Source organism: Culex pipiens, chromosome 2 (assembly GCF_016801865.2).
Source record: "Culex pipiens pallens isolate TS chromosome 2, TS_CPP_V2, whole genome shotgun sequence".
NCBI lineage: Eukaryota > Metazoa > Arthropoda > Insecta > Diptera > Culicidae > Culex > Culex pipiens.
The window spans coordinates 146,550,950-146,576,137 of NC_068938.1; the positions used below are offsets into that span (position 1 = coordinate 146,550,950).

At 35.6% G+C, this 25,188-nt stretch overlaps 1 protein-coding gene across 1 annotated transcript; it reads left to right on the top strand.

Moving 5' to 3' along the window:
• The first annotated feature begins 463 nt into the window (after nt 1-463).
• Nucleotides 464-25,159, top strand: LOC120414888 (m7GpppX diphosphatase). Its single transcript, XM_039576211.2, has 3 exons — nt 464-1,109; nt 1,184-1,329; nt 24,623-25,159. Exons 1-3 carry the CDS (start codon nt 632-634, stop codon nt 25,157-25,159), a joined length of 1,161 nt encoding a protein of 386 aa, XP_039432145.1. The 5' UTR covers nt 464-631.
• Nucleotides 25,160-25,188: the final 29 nt, after the last annotated feature.

Sequence of the window (25,188 nt, forward strand, 5' to 3'; positions counted from 1 at the left end):
GGAATACTTGCATATTTTGACAGTAATCAAACTTGCATAAGTCTAAGAAGATTGATTCTAAATTTGTAAATGCTATGTACTGTTGGGTTACTCAACTTATTCAAAGAAATTGTCACATAAGCATTATTATTATTATTTTTTTTTTTTTTGCAAACCTCATCGGTTAAATATCTGCAAAAATCTGCAACGAAAAAGTTGTCTGCAACAAATTTCGGAAATCTGCAAATTTGCAGAGAAATCTGCAAATCTGGCATCCCTGATTGGAGTACCAGCCAAGAAAGCCCGCCTTTTTTATGAGAAAAATGTCAAATTATTCGATAGAGTCTCTCCCCTAGTCTTAAATCTTATATTCGGTAAAATGATCCAACTCCTGTTTACCACGGGCGCTGTGGGTGCAACTACTTTTACCCACCACCGCGCTTTCAGTTTGACATTTGTCACCTGTCACCTGAAGCTTCTGTTGACTGCGCGCGCGTCCTCCTGCTCGAGACTCCATCGCGCTCTAACAAGCTGCTCGTGTTTTTCAGTTTAATTTTTGTTAATTTTCAATTAAATTAAGAGCTGCTTGGTGTTTACTCTAATCGGATTACCTAAAACAGTTCCCGGCTAATCAAACAGTGCAGTTCCTATCATGCTAGAGGGTGTAATCGAGGGGAATAAGCACGAGGAAGTTTCAACCAAAATCGACAACAAAAGCAACGATGACGAATCAAGCCAAGGCCAGCAGCAGGCAGCAGAAACAGTCGTCGCCGTCGCAGCAGCAGCACCTACGTCAGCATCACAGTCAGATTCGGGTCGGCCGTCCGTAGACAACGGCGAAGGAACCAAAGCCTGTCAATTTCAGCTGAGTCAGTTCGAGCTGGTGCGTATTCTCAGCAACAACAGCACCCACAAATCGGTTGCCCTACTGGGCCACTTTGGGGACCTTTCCCGCGAGCAGCAGGCCATCGTGACGTTGGAGAAGACGGCCTTCACCGAGAACCAACTGCAGACGACGACGGGTGAAAGTGAACGCAACAGTTTCTTCACGAGCAAATCACAGCTGCGAACGGAGTTTATCAACGACGTGTACGGGAACTTTCAGTGCCTGGCGGATCCGGAAATTAACCGTAAGTCACGTGATGGAACTTCTTTGTAGTCTCGCAGAATTAATCAACGAATGTTGCTTCCGTCTTTGTTCCAGAACTGAAGGTGACAATCATTTATCCAGCGAGCGAGAAACACATCGTGAAGTTTGCTGCCCAGCAAAAGTTTCTGCTCGAGGAAACGGCCGCCGATTATCAGACCGTGACGTTGCCCCACTTGGAGCAGGAACAGCTGAGCTTGGAGGTGAGATTACGTCCGATCAATTTCCACGTCTGGGGCGCTGGGGAGGGAGGGTCACAAAGTTCACGAGGGGAAGACCTTGAAAAAGTGAATCATTCGTTCGTTGTGAGTGCGCGCGCGATTTTCGATTTCGTGGTCGTCGTGACGAAGAAGAATGGTTGAAAGGAATGTGTGTGTTGTGTAGGTATTTGCACACGCAACAACTCGCGGTGTGGTGCCGTCAAAAACGCCAACACGGTTGTCGCCGCGATGAGTTGGTGTGCGCGGGCTAGAAAATGCTGCTGAAATCAGCACAAAACGATAGATCGTGGATTATGCATGAAAAGAGGCAGCAGCGTGGAGCGCTGAAAACTGTGAATGGGATGATTTGTTGGCGTGTTGTGTCTATCGGCTGTGCGATAATCAACTGGTTGATTGGAATGGGAAATATTTGGAGAGTTTGGAATTTGAACCGTTGAGGACTTCTGATTGCTACAAAGATGTCAGTTTTAAGATTACGGGTCATTTCGCGCCAAGTGGCATACCACTCGAAAATCACTTTCTCTGATCAAGCTATTTGAGCATGTTGTTTTTTTTTTCAATTGTGCAAAATGCAACAAAGTTTGGTTCCAATAGAAAATCTCATAACGCCATTCAATTCAGCGTCGAATTTCCTTTGAAATAGTTGTCGCTGTTGCTCTAAATTTTTTTTATTTTTTGTTTCTTAGATATGGCAATTTGGAAAAAAAAATTTCTCAAAAAAAGTACGAAAAACGCAGGCGATGCCATAAAAAGAAGGGGTAGTCCAATTCCAATCCATCAACTTCGCAGCCTCCCGCGGTATGGTGGTACGAAGCACATTCTTCCCCCGGAAAGACATCCACAAAGTCACCTGGACATCGCCTAATCAACGAACAAAAACACAAATCGACCACGTCCTCATCGACGGCCGATTCTTCTCGGACATACGGAACATCCGCACGTACCGCGGTGCGGACATCCACTCGGACCACTACCTGGTGGGTGCAAGCATGCACTCAAAACTGTCGACGACGTACCACCGACGACGGAGCCGGCTCCCACCGCCGTTCAACACCGAGCGGCTGCAGGACACGGCTGCGGCTCAGCACTACGTGCAGCAGCTGGAAGCGAGCCTGCCAACGGAGGAGGAACTCGGCGCTGCCTCGCTCAACGATGGATGGAGCAGAATATGCTCGGCCATCGGCAGTGCCGCTGAAGCCGCGCTAGGTAGTACGGTCCGAGTTGGAAAGCAGCGCTGGTTCGACGAGGAGTGCCAGCGGCTACTTGACGAGAAGAAAGCAGCTTATGCGGTGAAGCTGAGAGCTGCAACTGATGAGAACGTGGCCAGATACAAACAAGCGCTGAAACAGCAGAGAACGGTCTTCAAGCTCAAGAAGCGCCAGCTGGAAGATCGCGATCGCGCCGAAATGGAGCAGCTGTTCCGGCAGAACGAGACGCGAAAGTTCTACGAGAAGGTTAACCGGTCCCGCAAAGGCTATGCGCCGCAAGCCAACACTTGTCGGGACGCCGAGGGAAACCTTCTTATGGACAAAGGCGAGGTGTTGAACAGGTGGCAGCAGTTCTTCAACGAGCACCTCAACGGCGATGTAGCGCATGGAGACGGCTTTGAAGCCCAACTTGGACCGCCCGCTGCTGACCAACAGTTCCCGGCACCTGATCTGGAGACGGTGAAGAAGGAGATCAGGCAGCTGAAGAACAACAGGGCCGCCGGTAAAGATCGGTTACCCGGTGAGCTCTTCAAATATGGAGGAGAGCAGTTGGCGAGGGCGATCCACTTGGTGATTTCTAAGATCTGGAGGGAGGAGAAACTACCAGAAGAATGGATGGATGGTGTCGTGTGTCCCATCTACAAAAAGGGCGATAAGCTGGACTGCGGCAACTACCGCGGCATCACGCTTATCAACGCGGCCTATAAAATCCTCTCCCAGATCCTCTGCCGTCTGCTGACACCGTACGCACGGAGGTTCGTGGGCCCCTATCAAGCGGGGTTTACTGGCGCTCGGGCCACCACGGACCAAATTTTCTCGCTCCGGCAGATCCTCGAGAAATGCCGTGAGTACAACGTGCCCACACATCACATCTTCATCGATTTCAAGGCAGCGTACGATACAGTCGACCGCGAACAGCTATGGCAGATCATGCACGAGAACGGATTTCCGGACAAACTAACTCGGCTGATCAAGGCTACCTTGGATCGTGTGATGTGTCACGTGCGAGTGGCAGGGGAGCTAGCGGACCCCTTCCAATCGCAGCAAGGGTTACGACAAGGTGACGGCTTATCCAATGCACTGTTTAACATCGGACTTGAGGGAATTGTGCGAAGAGCGGGTATAGACACGAGAGGCACGATCTGCAACAGGACAGTCCAACTTCTTGCTTATGCGGACGACATTGATATTATAGCGAGAGACCTAGAGACGGTAAAAAGGGTTTACACCGCCTTAAAGACGCAAGCAAGACGAATTGGATTGGCCATGAATACGACGAAAACAAAGTACATGAAAGGGAGGGGCTCAAAGGACGTTGACCCCCCAAGACTCACCCCTTTAGCTGTGGATGGCGATGTGCTGGAGGAGGTGAGTGAATTCGTGTACTTGGGATCGCTGGTAACGGCCGACAACGACACCAGCTTAGAGATCCGGACTCGTATCCACTCCGCGAATCGCGCTTACTTTGGATTACGGAAAACCTTGACATCTGATCGAGTGCAACGCGCCACGAAGCTGACCCTGTACAAGACACTGATTAGACCGGTTGCCCTCTATGGCCACGAGACCTGGACGCTGCGGCAAGAGGACGAACGAGCCCTTGGAGTTTTCGAACGGAAGGTGCTGCGAACGATCTACGGTGGAGTACGTACAGCTCAGAACGAGTGGCGAAGGCGCATGAACCACGAACTGCACGCGCTGCTGGGAGAACCGACCATCGTCACCCTGGCGAGAATCGGGAGGCTCAGGTGGGCCGGCCATGTCGCGAGGATGGACGAAGACCATCCTGTCAGGATGCTCTTTGACCGCGCGCGACCGGATGGCGGCACAGGCCGAAGAGCAGGAGCACAGCGTGCACGATGGGGAAATCAGATCGAGGCGGACCTAAGAAAGTTCTGCAACCTAGGAGACTGGCGAGCTGCAGCCCAGAACCGAGCAACATGGAACAACCTTCTTGATACAGCACGGGCACCGCGTATGGTGTTCTAAGCTGATTGGTATGGTATGGTATGTAGTCCAATTTGGTTAAAAATCAAGATTCTTACATGTTTTGTTAGTAAATATCAATAGCTCCACCAAATTTAAGCTTGATCAGAAAAAATTGATTACGCATTTGTTGTGGTTGTGTACTTTTTTTTTAAAGTTCCTATAAGCTGTTGTGTGCCATATGTTTAAAGGACCGATTGAAAAAAACCCTCTAGATATGATAATTTTATATATAAACCCGAAATAATGAAGAGCCTTGGGCTTTGGTGATGAAAGCTAGTCTTAAAGTCTTTACGCTTAGGGACGATAAGATTGGTTTTCCCAGGTCCTGTGGGTCGTCAGGACTTTGGCAGCCCTACGGCGCGTGCCTCCGGGTGGCGGATGGAGGTTAAAGGGATGAGTTAACTGTAGCGACAGGCTGCAAGGGATCCGGATCCTCAGCAGTCTTCAAAACGGTAAGCTATCCTATGGGCAATGCTTACAAAGATGTTCTCTTAAGAACAAAACGACCTCTTTGAAGAAAAGCGCTCACGCGGACCGGATTATCACTCGATGGAAAGTGCTTTTACTCTGTAGTACTAGCGCGAGTACTCACACGATAAGCTACGATGCGCGACGAAATGTTATTGTTGTCATCTTTATGTTAGTCTTTTTTTTCGGAAGATACTGCTGTCCTTTTTTTTTGTTTTCGAACCAGTTCCAGATCATACCACATACCAGAAAGGAGAACAAGAACAACCAAAGAAAGCAGCATACACCAGAAGGAAGGAAGACGAACACTAAAAGGACGATGAGAAACTACAGCGTCTGCGTGATGTTCCGGATGCGGCTGTAAGCGATTGAAACTTCAACTTGGGGATCGCCAAGGCATGTAGGCCATCAAGCAATTGCAGCTCCCGCAAAAAGTGCCTTTTTCCAGTGAGCGGTAAGATGGGTATTACCCAAGGTATTACCCATCATCAGGTATGTGACTTTAGTTGTCTTTATTATTTATAGTCGGCTCACTGGTTGTCAATCTCTCTATGTTTTCCTCCTTCTGTAGAAGATTTATTTAGTTCTTCAAATTTCATATTTCGATGCTTTTTTTTTCCATTTCTCTTTATCCCAACTTTTCTCTATTTTGACGGTCCTTATGATTTTATTTTAACTTTATTTTTGTTGATATGATCTCAAAATGACGATCATGCTTTGCTTAGATTTTCTAATCGAATCGGCTTTTGGATTCTTATTTTATCTCGATGGTCCCTTAGTTATCGACAACATGACAACCAGAGAGTCGACTCTTATTATTTTTCATAACTATAATTATTATAACTTTTACAGGTTATAATATATACAGTAATTTCCATTTAAAAAATAGTTTTGCTAGCATTTTCCCTTAACATTAATTTTGCGTTTATTGCTTTGTTGGAACAGTCAAGTTGTCAATCATTAAAAGTCCGTTAGCGTATGGAAAATGTACTCCGTTTGCACGTGCTACTTTTGGGGGGCTCTTGCAGACGGCGTTTTTATGACACTGTGGGGAGCGGCGATAGAGAACGAAATATCAAATTAGAATATTTACAACAATACACACTCGCACATACACAATCTCATTATAACCTACCCAATCATGTCCTCTTTCCCCGCTCCCCATGGGGTGTAAGTGGCACTTCACAGGCTAACACATTCATTACCTTTCCTTGACACAACCGGACTTGGACTGACTTGATCCTAGCAATCCCACCTCGATCCGCAAAAAAAAAAAAAAAAAAAACCCCGAAATAATGAAGATATCTGGAGTTTAAAGAAAAACACACCCCAGAGATTTTTTCAGAAACTAGATCTCCCCATTCGAATGCAATCTGACACCTTTTCGAGATATTTAAGTTTTAAATTTGCATCTATTTTACCTTAACATTGTTGTGACTTTTGATTGAATGATTTGATTTTTATTAATTAAAAGTAATTTCTTATCACCCTTCGACGTTGTATTAGACGAAATGGCTTGTTTTCTAAGGTGGTCCATTCTGCCCCGCACCCTGGAAAAAGTAGTCGAAAAACACATTTTTTTTAAATTGCATCAACAATAGTTTAAAGATGAAATTTTTTATCAACCAAGTATACAACATTGAAGGGAACATCCCAAAACATCAGCCTACTACACTGAATTGATAAATTTGTAAGTTTTTGTAAGGTTTTCGGTACATTTTACTTAGGCGGACCATTCTGCCTCCCTGCCCCTAACAGAAATCTCAAGTTTGGTGCTGAGATGACCATCTCTCTATTTTTGGCACCGATCTCTTTTTTGATGATTTTCTAAAAAACTTTTTTCTTTTAATCATAACTTTGCAACTATTTGAGCAAAAGAATTTCTACAGGTTGCATTTTATAGAAAATTGCCCAAGAAATTCGATAAAAAATATTTTTTAACCCTTAAATGCCCCTAATATTATATTTTAAAGTTTTAAGTATTAAAATTAAGTTTTGACCAATTCCTTATTTTTTTATCACCATTGTGTTTCCCGGACAATTTTACATAATAATCAATGTAGACCTCAAACTAAAATGAACTATTGGCGAGAAACAGCGATTTTATTGAAAAAAGTTAACCGGCTCCGTGGCTTAATGGTTACGGCTTCTGTCTCACAAGCAGAAGGTTCAGGGATCAAATCCCGGTCGGTACCTTTGAAATTTGGAATCAGGAATTTGAACTTTGAATATGAACAAAAAACGAAATTGAATTGGGTGGGATTCGAACTCACGCCTTTGGATTGGTGGTCTGGGACGCTAAGCAGTCGGCCATCAGAAGGATTACACTCTAACAGTGAAATGATCCGTAGTGTTGAAACATGTTATCTTCTCATATTAAATACGCGCTGATCCCTGATTTGCCTGAAGGGATTTGGAAGTCTAAATATAGATTGAGTTTCCTTCAGATGCTTGCTTCTATGTTTAGGCGGGGCCGAACAATGCCCAGCGACCTCGGAATAAATTGGACCGCAAGGAGTAGGGACCTACACGCAAAGCCGACATTAGTCTTTTAAGACTTAAAATTAGGCTTTATCGAACCTAACCGTGTTAAGTCTTTTTAAGCCTAATGATGGGTTAGTCTTAAAAAGACTAGTTTCGTTTTAGTACGAAAAAGGCTAAATTTTAGGCTTAATGTTATCGTCAAAAAGCCTAAATTTTAGTCTTTTTCGAGAATGCGAGGGGATCAGAGCGGACATAATCCAAGATGGCGGAACTTGATTAAGACTTATTTTTAGGCCTAAAAAGACTTATTTGTAGGTTTAAAAGACTAATTTCTAGGCTTTTGCAGGAAATGGGAGGGGTCAAAGCGGACCTAATCCAAGATGGCGGAACTTGATTAAGACTTATTTTTAGGCCTAAAAAGACTTATTTATAGGTTTAAAAGACTAATTTCTAGGCTTTTGCAGGAAATGGGAGGGTTCAAAGCGGACATAATCCAAGATGGCGGAACTTGATTAAGACTTACTTTTAGGCCTAAAAAGACTTATTTGTAGGTTTAAAAGACTAATTTCTAGGCTTTTGCAGGAAATGGGAGGGGTCAAAGCGGACATAATCCAAGATGGCGGAACTTGATTAAGACTTATTTTTAGGCCTAAAAAGACTTATTTGTAGGTTTAAAAGACTAATTTCTAGGCTTTTGCAGGAAATGGGAGGGGTCAAAGCGGACATAATCCAAGATGGCGGAACTTGATTAAGACTTATTTTTAGGCCTAAAAAGACTTATTTATAGGTTTAAAAGACTAATTTCTAGGCTTTTGCAGGAAATGGGAGGGTTCAAAGCGGACATAATCCAAGATGGCGGAACTTGATTAAGACTTACTTTTAGGCCTAAAAAGACTTATTTGTAGGTTTAAAAGACTTATTTCTAGGCTTTTGCAGGAAATGGGAGGGGTCAAAGCGGACATAATCCAAGATGGCGGAACTTGATTAAGACTTATTTTATGGCTGAAAAACCTAGGGGATCAAAATGGCGGGAATAGAGGGTAGAAAATGAAATATTGTTATATATTATTTAAATATTTTTAAAAATGTTTTTATTCGGTAATTCGGCAATTTCGGAAGACGACAGATTCACGGATGCGTTCAGCTTTAACCTGAAAATAATAAAAAAAAAACAATTTTTTTGAAGATGAGTTGTGAGAGTTTGATAGTTATTTAAAAATTAAGTGATTTCATTTAAGAGTTTTTCAGTAGACCAGGATTGGCGTAGTTTGGCAAGTTCGAATTTAAGAATTTAAGAATGTAAGAATGTAAGAATGTAAGAATGTAAGAATGTAAGAATGTAAGAATGTAAGAATGTAAGAATGTAAGAATGTAAGAATGTAAGAATGTAAGAATGTAAGAATGTAAGAATGTAAGAATGTAAGAATGTAAGAATGTAAGAATGTAAGAATGTAAGAATGTAAGAATGTAAGAATTTAAGAATTTAAGAATTTAAGAATTTAAGAATTTAAGAATTTAAGAATTTAAGAATTTAAGAATTTAAGAATTTAAGAATTTAAGAATTTAAGAATTTAAGAATTTAAGAATTTAAGAATTTAAGAATTTAAGAATTTAAGAATTTAAGAATTTAAGAATTTTAGAATTTTAGAATTTTAGAATTTTAGAATTTTAGAATTTTAGAATTTTAGAATTTTAGAATTTAAGAATTTAAGAATTTAAGAATTTAAGAATTTAAGAATTTAAGAATTTAAGAATTTAAGAATTTAAGAATTTAAGAATTTAAGAATTTAAGAATTTAAGAATTTAAGAATTTAAGAATTTAAGAATTTAAAAATTTAAGAATTTAAGAATTTTAGAATTTAAGAATTTAAGAATTTAAGAATTTAAGAATTTAAGAATTTAAGAATTTAAGAATTTAAGAATTTAAGAATTTAAGAATTTAAGAATTTAAGAATTTAAGAATTTAAGAATTTAAGAATTTTAGAATTTTAGAATTTTAGAATTTTAGAATTTTAGAATTTAAGAATTTAAGAATTTAAGAATTTAAGAATTTAAGAATTTAAGAATTTAAGAATTTAAGAATTTAAGAATTTAAGAATTTAAGAATTTAAGAATTTAAGAATTTAAGAATTTAAGAATTTAAGAATTTAAGAATTTAAGAATTTAAGAATTTAAGAATTTAAGAATTTAAGAATTTAAGAATTTAAGAATTTAAGAATTTAAGAATTTTAGAATTTTAGAATTTTAGAATTTTAGAATTTTAGAATTTTAGAATTTTAGAATTTTAGAATTTTAGAATTTTAGAATTTTAGAATTTTAGAATTTTAGAATTTTAGAATTTTAGAATTTTAGAATTTTAGAATTTTAGAATTTTAGAATTTTAGAATTTTAGAATTTTAGAATTTTAGAATTTTAGAATTTTAGAATTTTAGAATTTTAGAATTTTAGAATTTTAGAATTTAAGAATTTAAGAATTTAAGAATTTAAGAATTTAAGAATTTAAGAATTTAAGAATTTAAGAATTTAAGAATTTAAGAATTTTAGAATTTTAGAATTTTAGAATTTTAGAATTTTAGAATTTTAGAATTTTAGAATTTTAGAATTTTAGAATTTTAGAATTTTAGAATTTAAGAATTTAAGAATTTAAGAATTTAAGAATTTAAGAATTTAAGAATTTAAGAATTTAAGAATTTAAGAATTTAAGAATTTAAGAATTTAAGAATTTAAGAATTTAAGAATTTAAGAATTTAAGAATTTTAGAATTTTAGAATTTTAGAATTTTAGAATTTTAGAATTTTAGAATTTTAGAATTTTAGAATTTTAGAATTTTAGAATTTTAGAATTTTAGAATTTAAGAATTTTAGAATTTAAGAATTTAAGAATTTAAGAATTTAAGAATTTAAGAATTTAAGAATTTAAGAATTTAAGAATTTAAGAATTTAAGAATTTAAGAATTTAAGAATTTAAGAATTTAAGAATTTAAGAATTTAAGAATTTAAGAATTTAAGAATTTAAGAATTTAAGAATTTTAGAATTTTAGAATTTTAGAATTTTAGAATTTTAGAATTTTAGAATTTTAGAATTTTAGAATTTTAGAATTTTAGAATTTTAGAATTTTAGAATTTTAGAATTTTAGAATTTTAGAATTTTAGAATTTTAGAATTTTAGAATTTTAGAATTTTAGAATTTTAGAATTTTAGAATTTTAGAATTTTAGAATTTTAGAATTTTAGAATTTTAGAATTTTAGAATTTTAGAATTTTAGAATTTTAGAATTTTAGAATTTTAGAATTTTAGAATTTTAGAATTTAAGAATTTAAGAATTTAAGAATTTAAGAATTTAAGAATTTAAGAATTTAAGAATTTAAGAATTTAAGAATTTAAGAATTTAAGAATTTAAGAATTTAAGAATTTAAGAATTTAAGAATTTAAGAATTTAAGAATTTAAGAATTTAAGAATTTAAGAATTTAAGAATTTAAGAATTTAAGAATTTAAGAATTTAAGAATTTTAGAATTTTAGAATTTTAGAATTTTAGAATTTTAGAATTTTAGAATTTTAGAATTTTAGAATTTTAGAATTTTAGAATTTTAGAATTTTAGAATTTTAGAATTTTAGAATTTTAGAATTTTAGAATTTTAGAATTTTAGAATTTTAGAATTTTAGAATTTTAGAATTTTAGAATTTTAGAATTTTAGAATTTTAGAATTTTAGAATTTTAGAATTTTAGAATTTTAGAATTTTAGAATTTTAGAATTTTAGAATTTTAGAATTTTAGAATTTTAGAATTTTAGAATTTTAGAATTTTAGAATTTTAGAATTTTAGAATTTTAGAATTTTAGAATTTAAGAATTTAAGAATTTAAGAATTTAAGAATTTAAGAATTTAAGAATTTAAGAATTTAAGAATTTAAGAATTTAAGAATTTAAGAATTTAAGAATTTAAGAATTTAAGAATTTAAGAATTTTAGAATTTTAGAATTTAAGAATTTAAGAATTTAAGAATTTAAGAATTTAAGAATTTAAGAATTTTAGAATTTTAGAATTTTAGAATTTTAGAATTTTAGAATTTTAGAATTTTAGAATTTTAGAATTTTAGAATTTTAGAATTTTAGAATTTTAGAAATTTAGAATTTTAGAATTTTAGAATTTTAGAATTTTAGAATTTTAGAATTTTAGAATTTTAGAATTTTAGAATTTAAGAATTTAAGAATTTAAGAATTTAAGAATTTAAGAATTTAAGAATTTAAGAATTTAAGAATTTAAGAATTTAAGAATTTAAGAATTTAAGAATTTAAGAATTTAAGAATTTAAGAATTTAAGAATTTAAGAATTTTAAAATTTTAGAATTTTAGAATTTTAGAATTTTAGAATTTTAGAATTTTAGAATTTTAGAATTTTAGAATTTTAGAATTTTAGAATTTTAGAATTTTAGAATTTAAGAATTTTAGAATTTTAGAATTTTAGAATTTTAGAATTTTAGAATTTTAGAATTTTAGAATTTTAGAATTTTAGAATTTTAGAATTTTAGAATTTTAGAATTTTAGAATTTTAGAATTTTAGAATTTTAGAATTTTAGAATTTTAGAATTTTAGAATTTAAGAATTTAAGAATTTAAGAATTTAAGAATTTTAGAATTTTAGAATTTTAGAATTTTAGAATTTTAGAATTTTAGAATTTTAGAATTTTAGAATTTTAGAATTTTAGAATTTTAGAATTTTAGAATTTTAGAATTTTAGAATTTTAGAATTTTAGAATTTTAGAATTTTAGAATTTTAGAATTTTAGAATTTTAGAATTTTAGAATTTTAGAATTTTAGAATTTTAGAATTTTAGAATTTTAGAATTTTAGAATTTTAGAATTTTAGAATTTAAGAATTTTAGAATTTAAGAATTTAAGAATTTAAGAATTTAAGAATTTAAGAATTTAAGAATTTAAGAATTTAAGAATTTTAGAATTTTAGAATTTTAGAATTTTAGAATTTTAGAATTTTAGAATTTTAGAATTTTAGAATTTTAGAATTTAAGAATTTAAGAATTTAAGAATTTAAGAATTTAAGAATTTAAGAATTTAAGAATTTAAGAATTTAAGAATTTAAGAATTTAAGAATTTAAGAATTTAAGAATTTAAGAATTTAAGAATTTAAGAATTTAAGAATTTTAGAATTTAAGAATTTTAGAATTTTAGAATTTTAGAATTTTAGAATTTTAGAATTTTAGAATTTTAGAATTTTAGAATTTTAGAATTTTAGAATTTAAGAATTTTAGAATTTAAGAATTTAAGAATTTAAGAATTTAAGAATTTAAGAATTTAAGAATTTAAGAATTTTAGAATTTTAGAATTTTAGAATTTTAGAATTTTAGAATTTTAGAATTTTAGAATTTTAGAATTTTAGAATTTAAGAATTTAAGAATTTAAGAATTTAAGAATTTAAGAATTTAAGAATTTAAGAATTTAAGAATTTAAGAATTTAAGAATTTAAGAATTTAAGAATTTAAGAATTTAAGAATTTAAGAATTTTAGAATTTAAGAATTTTAGAATTTTAGAATTTTAGAATTTTAGAATTTTAGAATTTTAGAATTTTAGAATTTTAGAATTTTAGAATTTTAGAATTTAAGAATTTAAGAATTTAAGAATTTAAGAATTTTAGAATTTTAGAATTTTAGAATTTTAGAATTTTAGAATTTTAGAATTTTAGAATTTAAGAATTTAAGAATTTAAGAATTTAAGAATTTAAGAATTTAAGAATTTAAGAATTTAAGAATTTAAGAATTGAGTAATTCTCGCTGAAAGTGGACCACTATTTACACAAGGTGCTCAAAAATCAAATGCAATGTACTTTTCCAATAGCCCCCACCAAGTTATGAAAGAAACCATGTTTGGTTGGTTGAATTTGTCCTCACCTCGGCGCCACGAAGCTAAAACATTTTTTTTAATTGGTAATTTTTTGACTTAGGCGCGCCTACAAAATTGCTAATAACTTTGCAAAACTTCAACGAACCCTTGATGTTTAGGGGTGTTTTGGAAAGGAAATGAGCAGAGCTTTCAAATGAACTTGTCAGAAAAATACCGTTCCATACATTTTTTAGCCACAAAACACCAATGTATTTTTAAAAGTCATTTTTGAAGGCCGGCGCCCCGCTTTATCGAAAAACTGACAAATCCATTCGAAAGCTGAGACGATTTCACATAAAGGACCAATAAATCTAAGGTGTATGTTCCTCCTATCTTTTTTAATCTAATTTTGATTCTGCGAGCACAGCGCTCCGTTTGCATTTCGGCCACCCAAAATGTTGCAATTTACTTGCCCCATTTTAAGGTTTTGTCAAAAAATATAGGTGCTCACTTTTTAAATGATAGTTTATTGTCCAATGATCAAAATGCACTTTCGAAAATTGGCCAATATTTTTGTTTTTGGGTTCTTCCAGGCAATGTAATGTCGAAAAATTGTTTTTTTAACTTTTTTTTGTAAAATGCTCACTTACAATTGTGTGGACTTTTTTTCAGTAGAAGTAATGAATGTAGCATGTAGGAAATTTCACTACGAACATTTTTCTCTAAAAGAAATCATAATTTCGATACTCCAGTGCCAAGATATTTAAGTTTTAGTGAGAAAAACAAGTGCCAATTTTACAAATATCTCAGAATTAACAAGCTCGGCCTATTATTTACATGCGGCATATGTTGTGGAGGCCAGAGTATGGTTTCTTATAGTTATTTTGGTCGCTGAATTCGGATCTGGAATCAAATTTCAGATTAACTGTTAAATTTGGAGCCACGCCCAAAAGTTATTTGCGGTAATCTACTGTAATTTTAATCGCTAGTGAATTCGGTCATATTTCATCTTTCGCTCACCTTTAATTGATATTTTACTTACGGATTTTTTTATGGAGATTGTTTTTTTCAACTTCTGATTGTTTTGAGAGGCCTCGTGGCGCGGTGGTTAGCGGCCGATCCCTAAGTGGCTATGGGGAATACACGCAAATAATATTTGAGCGTGGCTAAAATATCACGGGTCACTGTTAATCTGAAATTTGATTCCAGATCCGAATTCAGCGACCAAAATAACTATAAGAAACCATACTCTGGCCTCCACAACATATGCCGCATGTAAATAATAGGCCGAGCTTGTTAATTCTGAGAAATTTGTAAAATTGGCACTTGTTTTTCTCACTAAAACTAAAATATCTTGGCACTGGAGTATCGAAATTACGTTTTCTTTTAGAGAAAAATGTTCGTAGTGAAATTTCCTACATGCTACATTCATTACTTCTACTGGAAAAAAAGTCCACACAATTGTAAGTGAGCATTTTATAAAAAAAAAAGTAAAAAAAAACAATTTTTCGACACTACATTGCCTGGAAGAACCCAAAAACATAAATATTGGCCAATTTTCGAAAGTGCATTTTGATCATTGGACAATAAACTATCATTTAAAAAGTGAGCACCTATATTTTTTTGACAAAAGCTTAAAATGGGGCAAGCAAATTGCAATATTTTGGGTGCCCGAAATGCGAACGGAGCGCTGTGCTCGCAGAATCAAAATTAGATTAAAAAAGATAGGAGGAACATACACCTTAGATTTATTGGTCCTTTATGTGAAATCGTCTCAGCTTTCGAATGGATTTGTCAGTTTTTCGATAAAGCGGGGCGCCGGCCTTCAAAAATGACTTTTAAAAATACATTGGTGTTTTGTGGCTAAAAAATGTATGGAACGGTATTTTTCTGACAAGTTCATTTGAAAGCTCTGCTCATTTCCTTTCCAAAACACCCCTAAACATCAAGGGTTCGTTGAAGTTTTGCAAAGTTATTAGCAATTTTGTAGGCGCGCCTAAGTCAAAAAATTACCAATTAAAAAAAATGTTTTAGCTTCGTGGCGCCGAGGTGAGGACAAATTCAACCAACCAAACATGGTTTCTTTCATAACTTGGTGGGGGCTATTGGAAAAGTACATTGCATTTGATTTTTGAGCACCTTGTGTAAATAGTGGTCCACTTTCAGCGAGAATTACTCAATTTAAGAATTTAAGAATTTAAGAATTTAAGAATTTAAGAATTTAAGAATTTAAGAATTTAAGAATTTAAGAATTTAAGAATTTAAGAATTTTAGAATTTTAGAATTTTAGAATTTTAGAATTTTAGAATTTTAGAATTTTAGAATTTTAGAATTTTAGAATTTTAGAATTTTAGAATTTTAGAATTTTAGAATTTTAGAATTTTAGAATTTTAGAATTTTAGAATTTTAGAATTTTAGAATTTTAGAATTTTAGAATTTTAGAATTTTAGAATTTTAGAATTTTAGAATTTTAGAATTTTAGAATTTTAGAATTTTAGAATTTTAGAATTTTAGAATTTTAGAATTTTAGAATTTTAGAATTTTAGAATTTTAGAATTTAAGAATTTAAGAATTTAAGAATTTAAGAATTTAAGAATTTAAGAATTTAAGAATTTAAGAATTTAAGAATTTAAGAATTTAAGAATTTAAGAATTTAAGAATTTAAGAATTTAAGAATTTAAGAATTTAAGAATTTAAGAATTTAAGAATTTAAGAATTTAAGAATTTATGAATTTTAGAATTTATGAATTTTAGAATTTTAGAATTTTAGAATTTTAGAATTTTAGAATTTTAGAATTTTAGAATTTTAGAATTTTAGAATTTTAGAATTTTAGAATTTTAGAATTTTAGAATTTTAGAATTTTAGAATTTTAGAATTTTAGAATTTTAGAATTTTAGAATTTTAGAATTTTAGAATTTTAGAATTTTAGAATTTAAGAATTTAAGAATTTAAGAATTTAAGAATTTAAGAATTTAAGAATTTAAGAATTTTAGAATTTAAGAATTTAAGAATTTAAGAATTTAAGAATTTAAGAATTTTAGAATTTTAGAATTTTAGAATTTTAGAATTTTAGAATTTTAGAATTTTAGAATTTTAGAATTTTAGAATTTTAGAATTTTAGAATTTTAGAATTTTAGAATTTTAGAATTTTAGAATTTTAGAATTTTAGAATTTTAGAATTTTAGAATTTTAGAATTTAAGAATTTAAGAATTTAAGAATTTAAGAATTTAAGAATTTAAGAATTTAAGAATTTAAGAATTTAAGAATTTAAGAATTTTAGAATTTTAGAATTTTAGAATTTTAGAATTTTAGAATTTTAGAATTTAAGAATTTAAGAATTTAAGAATTTTAGAATTTTAGAATTTTAGAATTTTAGAATTTTAGAATTTTAGAATTTTAGAATTTTAGAATTTAAGAATTTAAGAATTTAAGAATTTAAGAATTTAAGAATTTTAGAATTTTAGAATTTTAGAATTTTAGAATTTTAGAATTTTAGAATTTTAGAATTTTAGAATTTTAGAATTTTAGAATTTTAGAATTTAAGAATTTAAGAATTTAAGAATTTTAGAATTTTAGAATTTTAGAATTTTAGAATTTTAGAATTTTAGAATTTTAGAATTTTAGAATTTTAGAATTTTAGAATTTAAGAATTTAAGAATTTAAGAATTTAAGAATTTAAGAATTTAAGAATTTAAGAATTTAAGAATTTAAGAATTTTAGAATTTTAGAATTTTAGAATTTTAGAATTTTAGAATTTTAGAATTTTAGAATTTTAGAATTTTAGAATTTTAGAATTTTAGAATTTTAGAATTTTAGAATTTTAGAATTTTAGAATTTTAGAATTTTAGAATTTTAGAATTTTAGAATTTTAGAATTTTAGAATTTTAGAATTTTAGAATTTTAGAATTTAAGAATTTAAGAATTTAAGAATTTAAGAATTTAAGAATTTAAGAATTTAAGAATTTAAGAATTTAAGAATTTAAGAATTTAAGAATTTAAGAATTTAAGAATTTAAGAATTTAAGAATTTAAGAATTTAAGAATTTAAGAATTTAAGAATTTAAGAATTTAAGAATTTAAGAATTTAAGAATTTAAGAATTTAAGAATTTAAGAATTTAAGAATTTAAGAATTTAAGAATTTAAGAATTTAAGAATTTAAGAATTTAAGAATTTAAGAATTTAAGAATTTAAGAATTTAAGAATTTAAGAATTTAAGAATTTAAGAATTTAAGAATTTAAGAATTTAAGAATTTAAGAATTTAAGAATTTAAGAATTTAAGAATTTAAGAATTTAAGAATTTAAGAATTTAAGAATTTAAGAATTTAAGAATTTAAGAATTTAAGAATTTAAGAATTTAAGAATTTTGGAATTTTGGAATTTTGGAATTTGGGAATTTTGGAATTTTGGAATTTATGAGTTTTTGAATTTTTGAATTTTTAAGTTTTTGAGTGTTTGAATTTTGGAATTTTTGAATTTCTGAATTTTTGAATTTTTAAATTTTTAAGTTTTTGAGTTTTTGAATTTTTAAATTTTTGAATTTTAGAATTTTAGAATTTTAGAATTTCAGAATTTTTGAATTTTTTGAATTTTTGAATTTTTAAATTTTTAAATTTTGAAATTTTGGAATTTTGTAATTTTTGAATTTTTGAGTTTTTGAATTTCTAAATTTTTAAATTTTTGAATTTTTATGTTTTTGAGTTTTGGAATTTTGGAATTTTTGAATTTTTGAGATTTTGAATTTCTGAATTTTTGAATTTTTAAATATTTAAATTTTTAAGTTTTTGAGTTTTTGAATTTTTTAATTTTTGAATTTTTGAATTTTTAAATTTCTGAATTTTTGAAATTTTAAGAATTTTTTTTGATTGAATTTTTAAATTTTTCATTTTTTGAACACACACACACACATTTGGGGTAGCACAAAGGCAAATTCTCAAAATTGCTGACACACACACACACACACACACACACACACACACACACACACACACACACACACACACACACACACACCACCACCACCACCACCACCACCACCACCACCACAACAACCACAAACTACCACCGACCCCAATCACCGCTAACATCGTTCCGGTCATCGTCCCCTTCCGCTTCTGCGTCTTCTTCCACTTCCACTATGGATTTTAATCCCCGGCGGATGGATTTTGATCTTTTTCGTCGTCACAACCCGCGATCAAAATGCACCTCCTCCAGCAATCATAAACACGACGTAACAACTTCCGGCGGATACAAATACCTCTTCTCTTTCGTACTCCTTTTCCGCTGCTGCCGTTGTCTACCGTCTAGAAGCCGCCGGGAGTTGAATATTCCGTCCTCTTCCTGATCACTTGAGCGGAACATTCAGCACCCGCAGTTTCATCCTCCTCCTCCACTGAAGGAACGTACGCAATCTCCCGCGGAAACACCTATCGGCCAGCTCGCTCACACCGACCGGTTCCTTCCTGCAAAAAAGGCACCACAACTTACCTAGCAGCTGGCCAAATTCCTCCCGAAGTATAACCCGGAACAAGACGCAAACAATAGACTTGCCTTGAGATTTGAAATACAAATCTGATTTGACATGTCACAACGTGAGCCAAAACTTTATAGTACAGAAAAGCCTAAAATTTAGTCTTTTTCTTAGTTTTGCACCAAGTTCTAAAAAAAGACTAAAAATTAGGCCCAAAAAAAGACTAAATTTTAGGCTTAATTCTGACATCCCGACCAAACTTCAAAAAAGACTTAAAATAAGTCTTTTAAGACTAATGTCGATTTTCCGTGTACAGGCTCTCTACACTCAAAATAATGTTCACCACAATGTTGCATGAACATATATGTGGTTATTTTCCATATGGATGTTTATGCAAAATCTACGTGAACCTCTGGTGGCTAAGCTGTATGCATTTGCAAATGTACCAATACAGTCATACCCCACATCACAAGAAATTCACGTTACGGTTGCAGCCAATTCACGCAACCTATGCCTGATTGGAATGCAAATATCACATGATTTTCTAATGACTTTTACAGTGTGGGAGGTTGGGGGGTGGGGCATATTCTTCTTCTTTTTTTTTGTTATTGATGATTTATTTTGAATGAAAAAAATTAGTTGTTCTTTTAAATTTTTATTTTCGCAATTGCTGTTTTCATTCACTTATACACAATCACACTAGCACACAATCTCAATAACACAACAGCAATCTACACAATACACTTGTTTTTAATGTCTGGGAATTCAGGAACCATGGTTCATGGTTCTGGCGTATCGCTTGCTGCTCGCGGGGTGTCCTAACCTGCTGTCGTACGCGACCGACTCCTTCGTCACCTCCCTGCATCGTTGGCTCCCTGGTAACCTTGGTGACTTGGACCGTTTTGGCTTCGCCCGCATCCTGCTCCTGAGGTACCGACGGTTGCGTGCTGGAACGGCTGGTTCAGTGGCCTAGAAAAGAGGCACATAAGATTAATCAAAAATTTTGACAAAATGATGAAACAAATACTTACTATTTTACGCAGATATTTTACTCCGAAAAAAATACCGCAAGCAGATTCGGAAAACGATTAGAGTTATAAATATTCCGAGAAAAAAAAAAACCGAAGCCATGTTCACTTGATGAGAATCATCAGCAAACTGACCGGCTTGAGACTTGCACGCCCAGCTAGAAATTTTCAGACAAGAATTTCATGCACCATCCCAACCATACCAATTTACACTAACAATTTCACCACAATGTTGCATGAATAGGTGTATGGATTTTTTCCATGCCAGTTTTCATGCGGGTGTTGCATGATTATCATGTAAACCAAAAAGCAGCTGACTGCAAGCCACGCCTCAAAATTTTCAGGCATGAATTTCACGTGACATTTAGTTTAGTTCCCCGTTACGGTGTCGAGAGAAAACCGCAGCTGGGTCCCGGAAGCTGCAAGGTGGCAGCCCCACCCCGAGACTAGGTATTCGCAGCCCTGGTTAGGCGGCATACCGAAGCGAAACACCAACTCAGAAAAACAAAAGAAGAAATTCAGGACGGATAAATCGGCATCAGACCAGGCGATGTAAAAAGGACAACGATTGGAAACTCGGTACTTGGAACGTTCGAACTCTCCAAGATCCTGCACGTGCTGGCCTTCTTGCCCGGGAGCTGCACAAGCTGAACGTGCATGTGGCCGCCATCCAGGAAGTTCGATGGCCCGGTCATGGAGAGCGAGAATTCACGGCGGTGGACCCCATCGCCAACACCTCTTTCAAGTACCACATCTACTACAGTGGCGGCGAAAAGGCGATGCACGGAGTCGGTTTCGTAGTGATTGGGGATCAGAAGAACCGAGTCATCAAGTGGAAGGTTGTGAATGACCGGATCTGCGTGTTGAGAATAAAGGGCAAATTCTTCAACTACAGCCTGATCAACATCTACGCGCCGACAAACGACAAGCCCGATGACGATAAAGACGCTTTCTACGAGCGTCTCGACAAGACCTATGGAGAGTGCCCAAGACACGACGTGAAGATAGTCATCGGAGACGCAAACGCGCAGGTCGGAAGGGAAGCCTTCTTCCATCCGGTCATCGGCAAGGAGAGCCTTCATCCTCGCACGAATGACAACGGCCTACGTTTGGTCAATTTCGCCGCAGCCAGAGGAATGGCTATCTGTAGCACCTTCTTTGCGCGCAAGAACATTCGGAAGCACACCTGGCGCCACCCAAATGGCGAATCGTGCACTCAAATCGATCACGTTTTGGTGGATGGTCGACACTTCTCGGACGTGATGGACGTCCGATCGTACAGAGGACCGAACATCGACTCTGATCACTTCCTGGTAGCGTGCAAGATCCGAGCTAGGCTGTCGAACGTGTTGACCCCGCGGACTGCGAGGATAGCGCGGTTGAACATCCAGCGCCTCGCGAGCAGCGACGTTGCTGCAGAGTACAGTCGGAAGCTCGACGAGCGGATCAACGAGGACGCGCCTACGGGTAACCTGGACGAGCAATGGGGAGCCCTCCAGAGCATCGTCAACACAACGGCTACCGAAGTGATCGGCACGACCAGAGGACGCAAACCCAAAGGGTGGTTCGATGCGGAGTGCCAGCGAGTGACGGACGAGAAGAACGAGGCCAGGAAACGTATGCTGGTTAAGGGTACGCGCCGAAACTGTGAGCGATACAGTGAGCTGCGACGAGCTGAGAAACGAATCCACCGCCGAAAAGAACGGGAGTACGACGAGAGAGTACTTGCCGAAGCTCAAGCACAGTACAACGCGAACGATAAGCGGAGGATTTATGCAACTGTCAACGGTGTAAGAAAGAAAGCGACGCCTTCCCCTGTTATGTGCAACGACAGGGAAGGTAACCTGTTGACAGATAAGACAGCAGTAGCGGCCAGGTGGAAGGAGCATTTTCAACAGCTGTTGAACGGTGAGATGCGAGAGGGAGTCGTCGAGGACAGGATGAACGTTGAGGATGATGGAATAGCTGTGGACCCGCCTACGTTGGAGGACGTGGAAAAAGCCGTAAAGGAGCTCAAGAACGCGAAATCCGCGGGAAAGGACGGACTTCCGGCCGAACTTTTCAAGCACGGGAGCGCGCGGATGATCGAGATTCTGCACCAAATCGTCCAGTGAATTTGGTGCGAAGAACAGCTTCCGACCGACTGGTTAGACGGGCTCATCACCCCAATCTACAAGAAAGGGCGAAGACTCGATTGTGACAACTATCGAGGCATCACAATCCTCAACTCAGCGTACAAAGTACTATCCCGAATCCTGTGGAGCAAGCTGAGACCGTTGACCGAGACCTTTGTCGGCGAATACCAGTGCGGTTTTCGAGCGGGTCGGTCAACGACGGACCAGATGTTCACTCTGCGACAAATCCTCGACAAGTTCCGGGAGTACAACCTGCAAACACACCATTTGTTCATCGACTTCAAGGCGGCGTACGATTCAGTCAAAAGAAACGAACTTTGGAAAATTATGCTAGAACACGGCTTTCCGGCGAAGCTTATAAGACTGATTCGTGCAACGCTCGACGGAGCAAAATCAAGCGTGCGAATAGCTAACGAGACATCCGAAGCTTTCGTTACGTTGGATGGATTGAAGCAGGGCGATGCTCTCTCGAACTTACTGTTCATCATAGCGTTGGAAGGTGCTGCTCGAAGGGCAGGCGTGCAAAGAAACGGAACACTCATCACCAAATCGCACATGCTGCTTGGATACGCTGACGACATCGACATCATTGGTATCGACCGTCGTTCAGTGGAGGAGGCGTTCGTCCCTTTCAAGCGGGAAGCTGCGAAGATCGGACTGACCATCAACACTGCCAAGACCAAGTATCTGGTCGCTGGTAGAGCGCGTGGCAGTGCAGGTGATGGTGTTTCGGAGGTGGAAATAGATGGAGAAAGATATGAGGTGGTGGATGAGTTTGTATATCTTGGTACACTTGTGACGTGCGACAACGATGTGAGCTGCGAAGTGAAACGGCGGATTAGTGCTGCAAACAGGGCCTTCTACGGTCTTCGTAGCCAGCTAAGGTCCCGCAGCCTAAGGACGCCTACGAAAATCACGCTGTACAGGACCTTGATACTCCCTGTAGCTCTTTACGGTCACGAGTCGTGGACGCTAAAGGAGGCTGACCAGAGAGCACTTGGGGTCTTCGAGCGGAGAATCCTGCGTTCTATCTTCGGCGGCAAGCAAGTAGGAGACCGGTGGCGCAGGCGCATGAACTTCGAGCTGTACCAAGACTACAAACATGCTGATATCGTAAAAGTCATCAAGCACGACAGGCTGAAGTGGGCTGGACATGTAGCCAGAATGTCGGACGAGCGGGCGGCTAAAACGATATTCAGCAGCGAACCTGGACGGGGTCGTCGGCTTCGTGGAAGGCCTCGTACGCGTTGGCTGTGTGCAGTCGACGAAGATGCAAGAGCGGCCAACATTGTGGGCGACTGGAGACGAGCGGCCCAAGATCGAGCATCCTGGAAATCTTCGATTAGTTCAGCGTTGGGTCGATAGACCTGTTGCTGATAAAGTAAGTAAGTAATTTAGTTGTGTGAGTGTATGCTGCGTGAAAATCTAGAAGAGTTGACATGGATGCATGGTGACTGTTGCATGACTCATGTAAAACATTGTTTCGGGACATAAATTGGCTGCCACAGGAATTTTCATGCAACTTTGTGGTGAAAGGTTTTTTGAGTGTAGCAAGGAGCTCTGTCATAGGGCGTTGCATCGTGCTGCCACCTGGTTTTTTAAGTGCAAGAGTGGAAAAGTAAAAGTAGACGGCGTCCTATCTCGCCCAGCAAAATTAAGTCGATAAAGTAGTCGGTTTCGATGCGGAAAAGTGGAAAATGTGGTCTAAAAATAGCGACGCCATCCCCCTATTGTGAAATGGGTCGTTGAAAGCAGCGCGAGGGCTGTCACCACCTAATACCCGGAACTGAGATAAGCTGTATCAGCATTCGGCATGTACAAAGTCTGATACAAATTATACTTTCCCGTAATTTCGCTACCGGTTAGCGGGTATTAGATTGGACCACACACACACACACACACACACACACACACACACACACACAACAGCGATTTTATTGAAAAAAGTTTGGTTTTGCTCAGGTCGAGTCCAAAAGTGTACCCAGTTGACCTGGGTATGACCCACATACTTTTCGTGTCATTCTCGAACGACGAAATAGCCTACTTTTCTGTACTAAAAATAACAGAATCGAATAATAACACTTTTCAAAATAAATGCTGAAAAGTTCTAGCACTTGTTTCGAAAAGTTATACTTTTTAACATTTTTTTGTTTTAAACGATTTATTGACAAAATACATGAAAATTTGACTTAAAATTTCACTCAAAGGGTGTTTTTCGGAATTGCAAAAAAAAAAGTTGTATGGAACTCGTTGCAAAACTTGATTTTCCCAGCACTCTTCGTATTTAACAAACTCGGTGAACCTCGTTAAATGTACGACTCGTGCTGAAAAAAATCCTCTTTTTGCAACTTGTTGCATAAACTACTATTTTGTGGATTAGGAATTTTCAAGATCTGACTTACCTATCTAAAATTACAAGCATTAAAAAAAGGTCTGAATTGACATAACCTCAACCTATTTCCCAAAAGGTTGTTTTTGTTTACTAAAATTCGATTACTCTGTAAATGAGAGGAAGGCACCAACCACCTAAAGGTGGATTAAGTACCTAATGTTTTATTGGAATTTTGTAAATGCCTTTCGAGCTCCGATATAGTATCCACATTTCAAAAGGCGCTTAAATCTCACGTTATCCCTTTTATCTATCTCCACTCCCTTTCCAGTGGCTCTACAACGTGCTCGAGCACCGCAAGGAGCAGGACCGCATCGTGTTCGAGGACCCCGCCGACGACGGCACCGGTTTCATCCTGCTGCCGGACCTAAAATGGGACGGTAAAACACTGGAACAGCTGTACCTACTCGCGCTAGTTCATCCGCGGGGGATTAAATCGCTGCGTGACCTTACGGCCGCTCACTTGCCACTGCTGCGGAACGTGCGGGACCGCGGAACCGAAGCCATCCGCGAGCGGTACGGAATCGGGGCGGACAGGTTGAGAGTGTATTTGCACTACCAGCCGACGTTCTACCATTTGCACGTGCATTTCACCTTCCTGCAGCACGATCCGCCGGGGATTCAGTGCGAGAAGAGCCATTTGTTGGGGACGGTGATTAGCAACTTGGAGTTGCTGCCGGATTATTACCAGCGGGCGACGCTCAGTTGCGTTTTGAAAGAGACTGACAAGCTGTACGGGAAGTTGAAGGCAGCTAAAGAAAAGGAGAGTTCGGAGGAACCCGAAAGCAAGCGGGTTAAACTAGAATAAGACAGTCATTCCATATCAAGTAAAGCCAA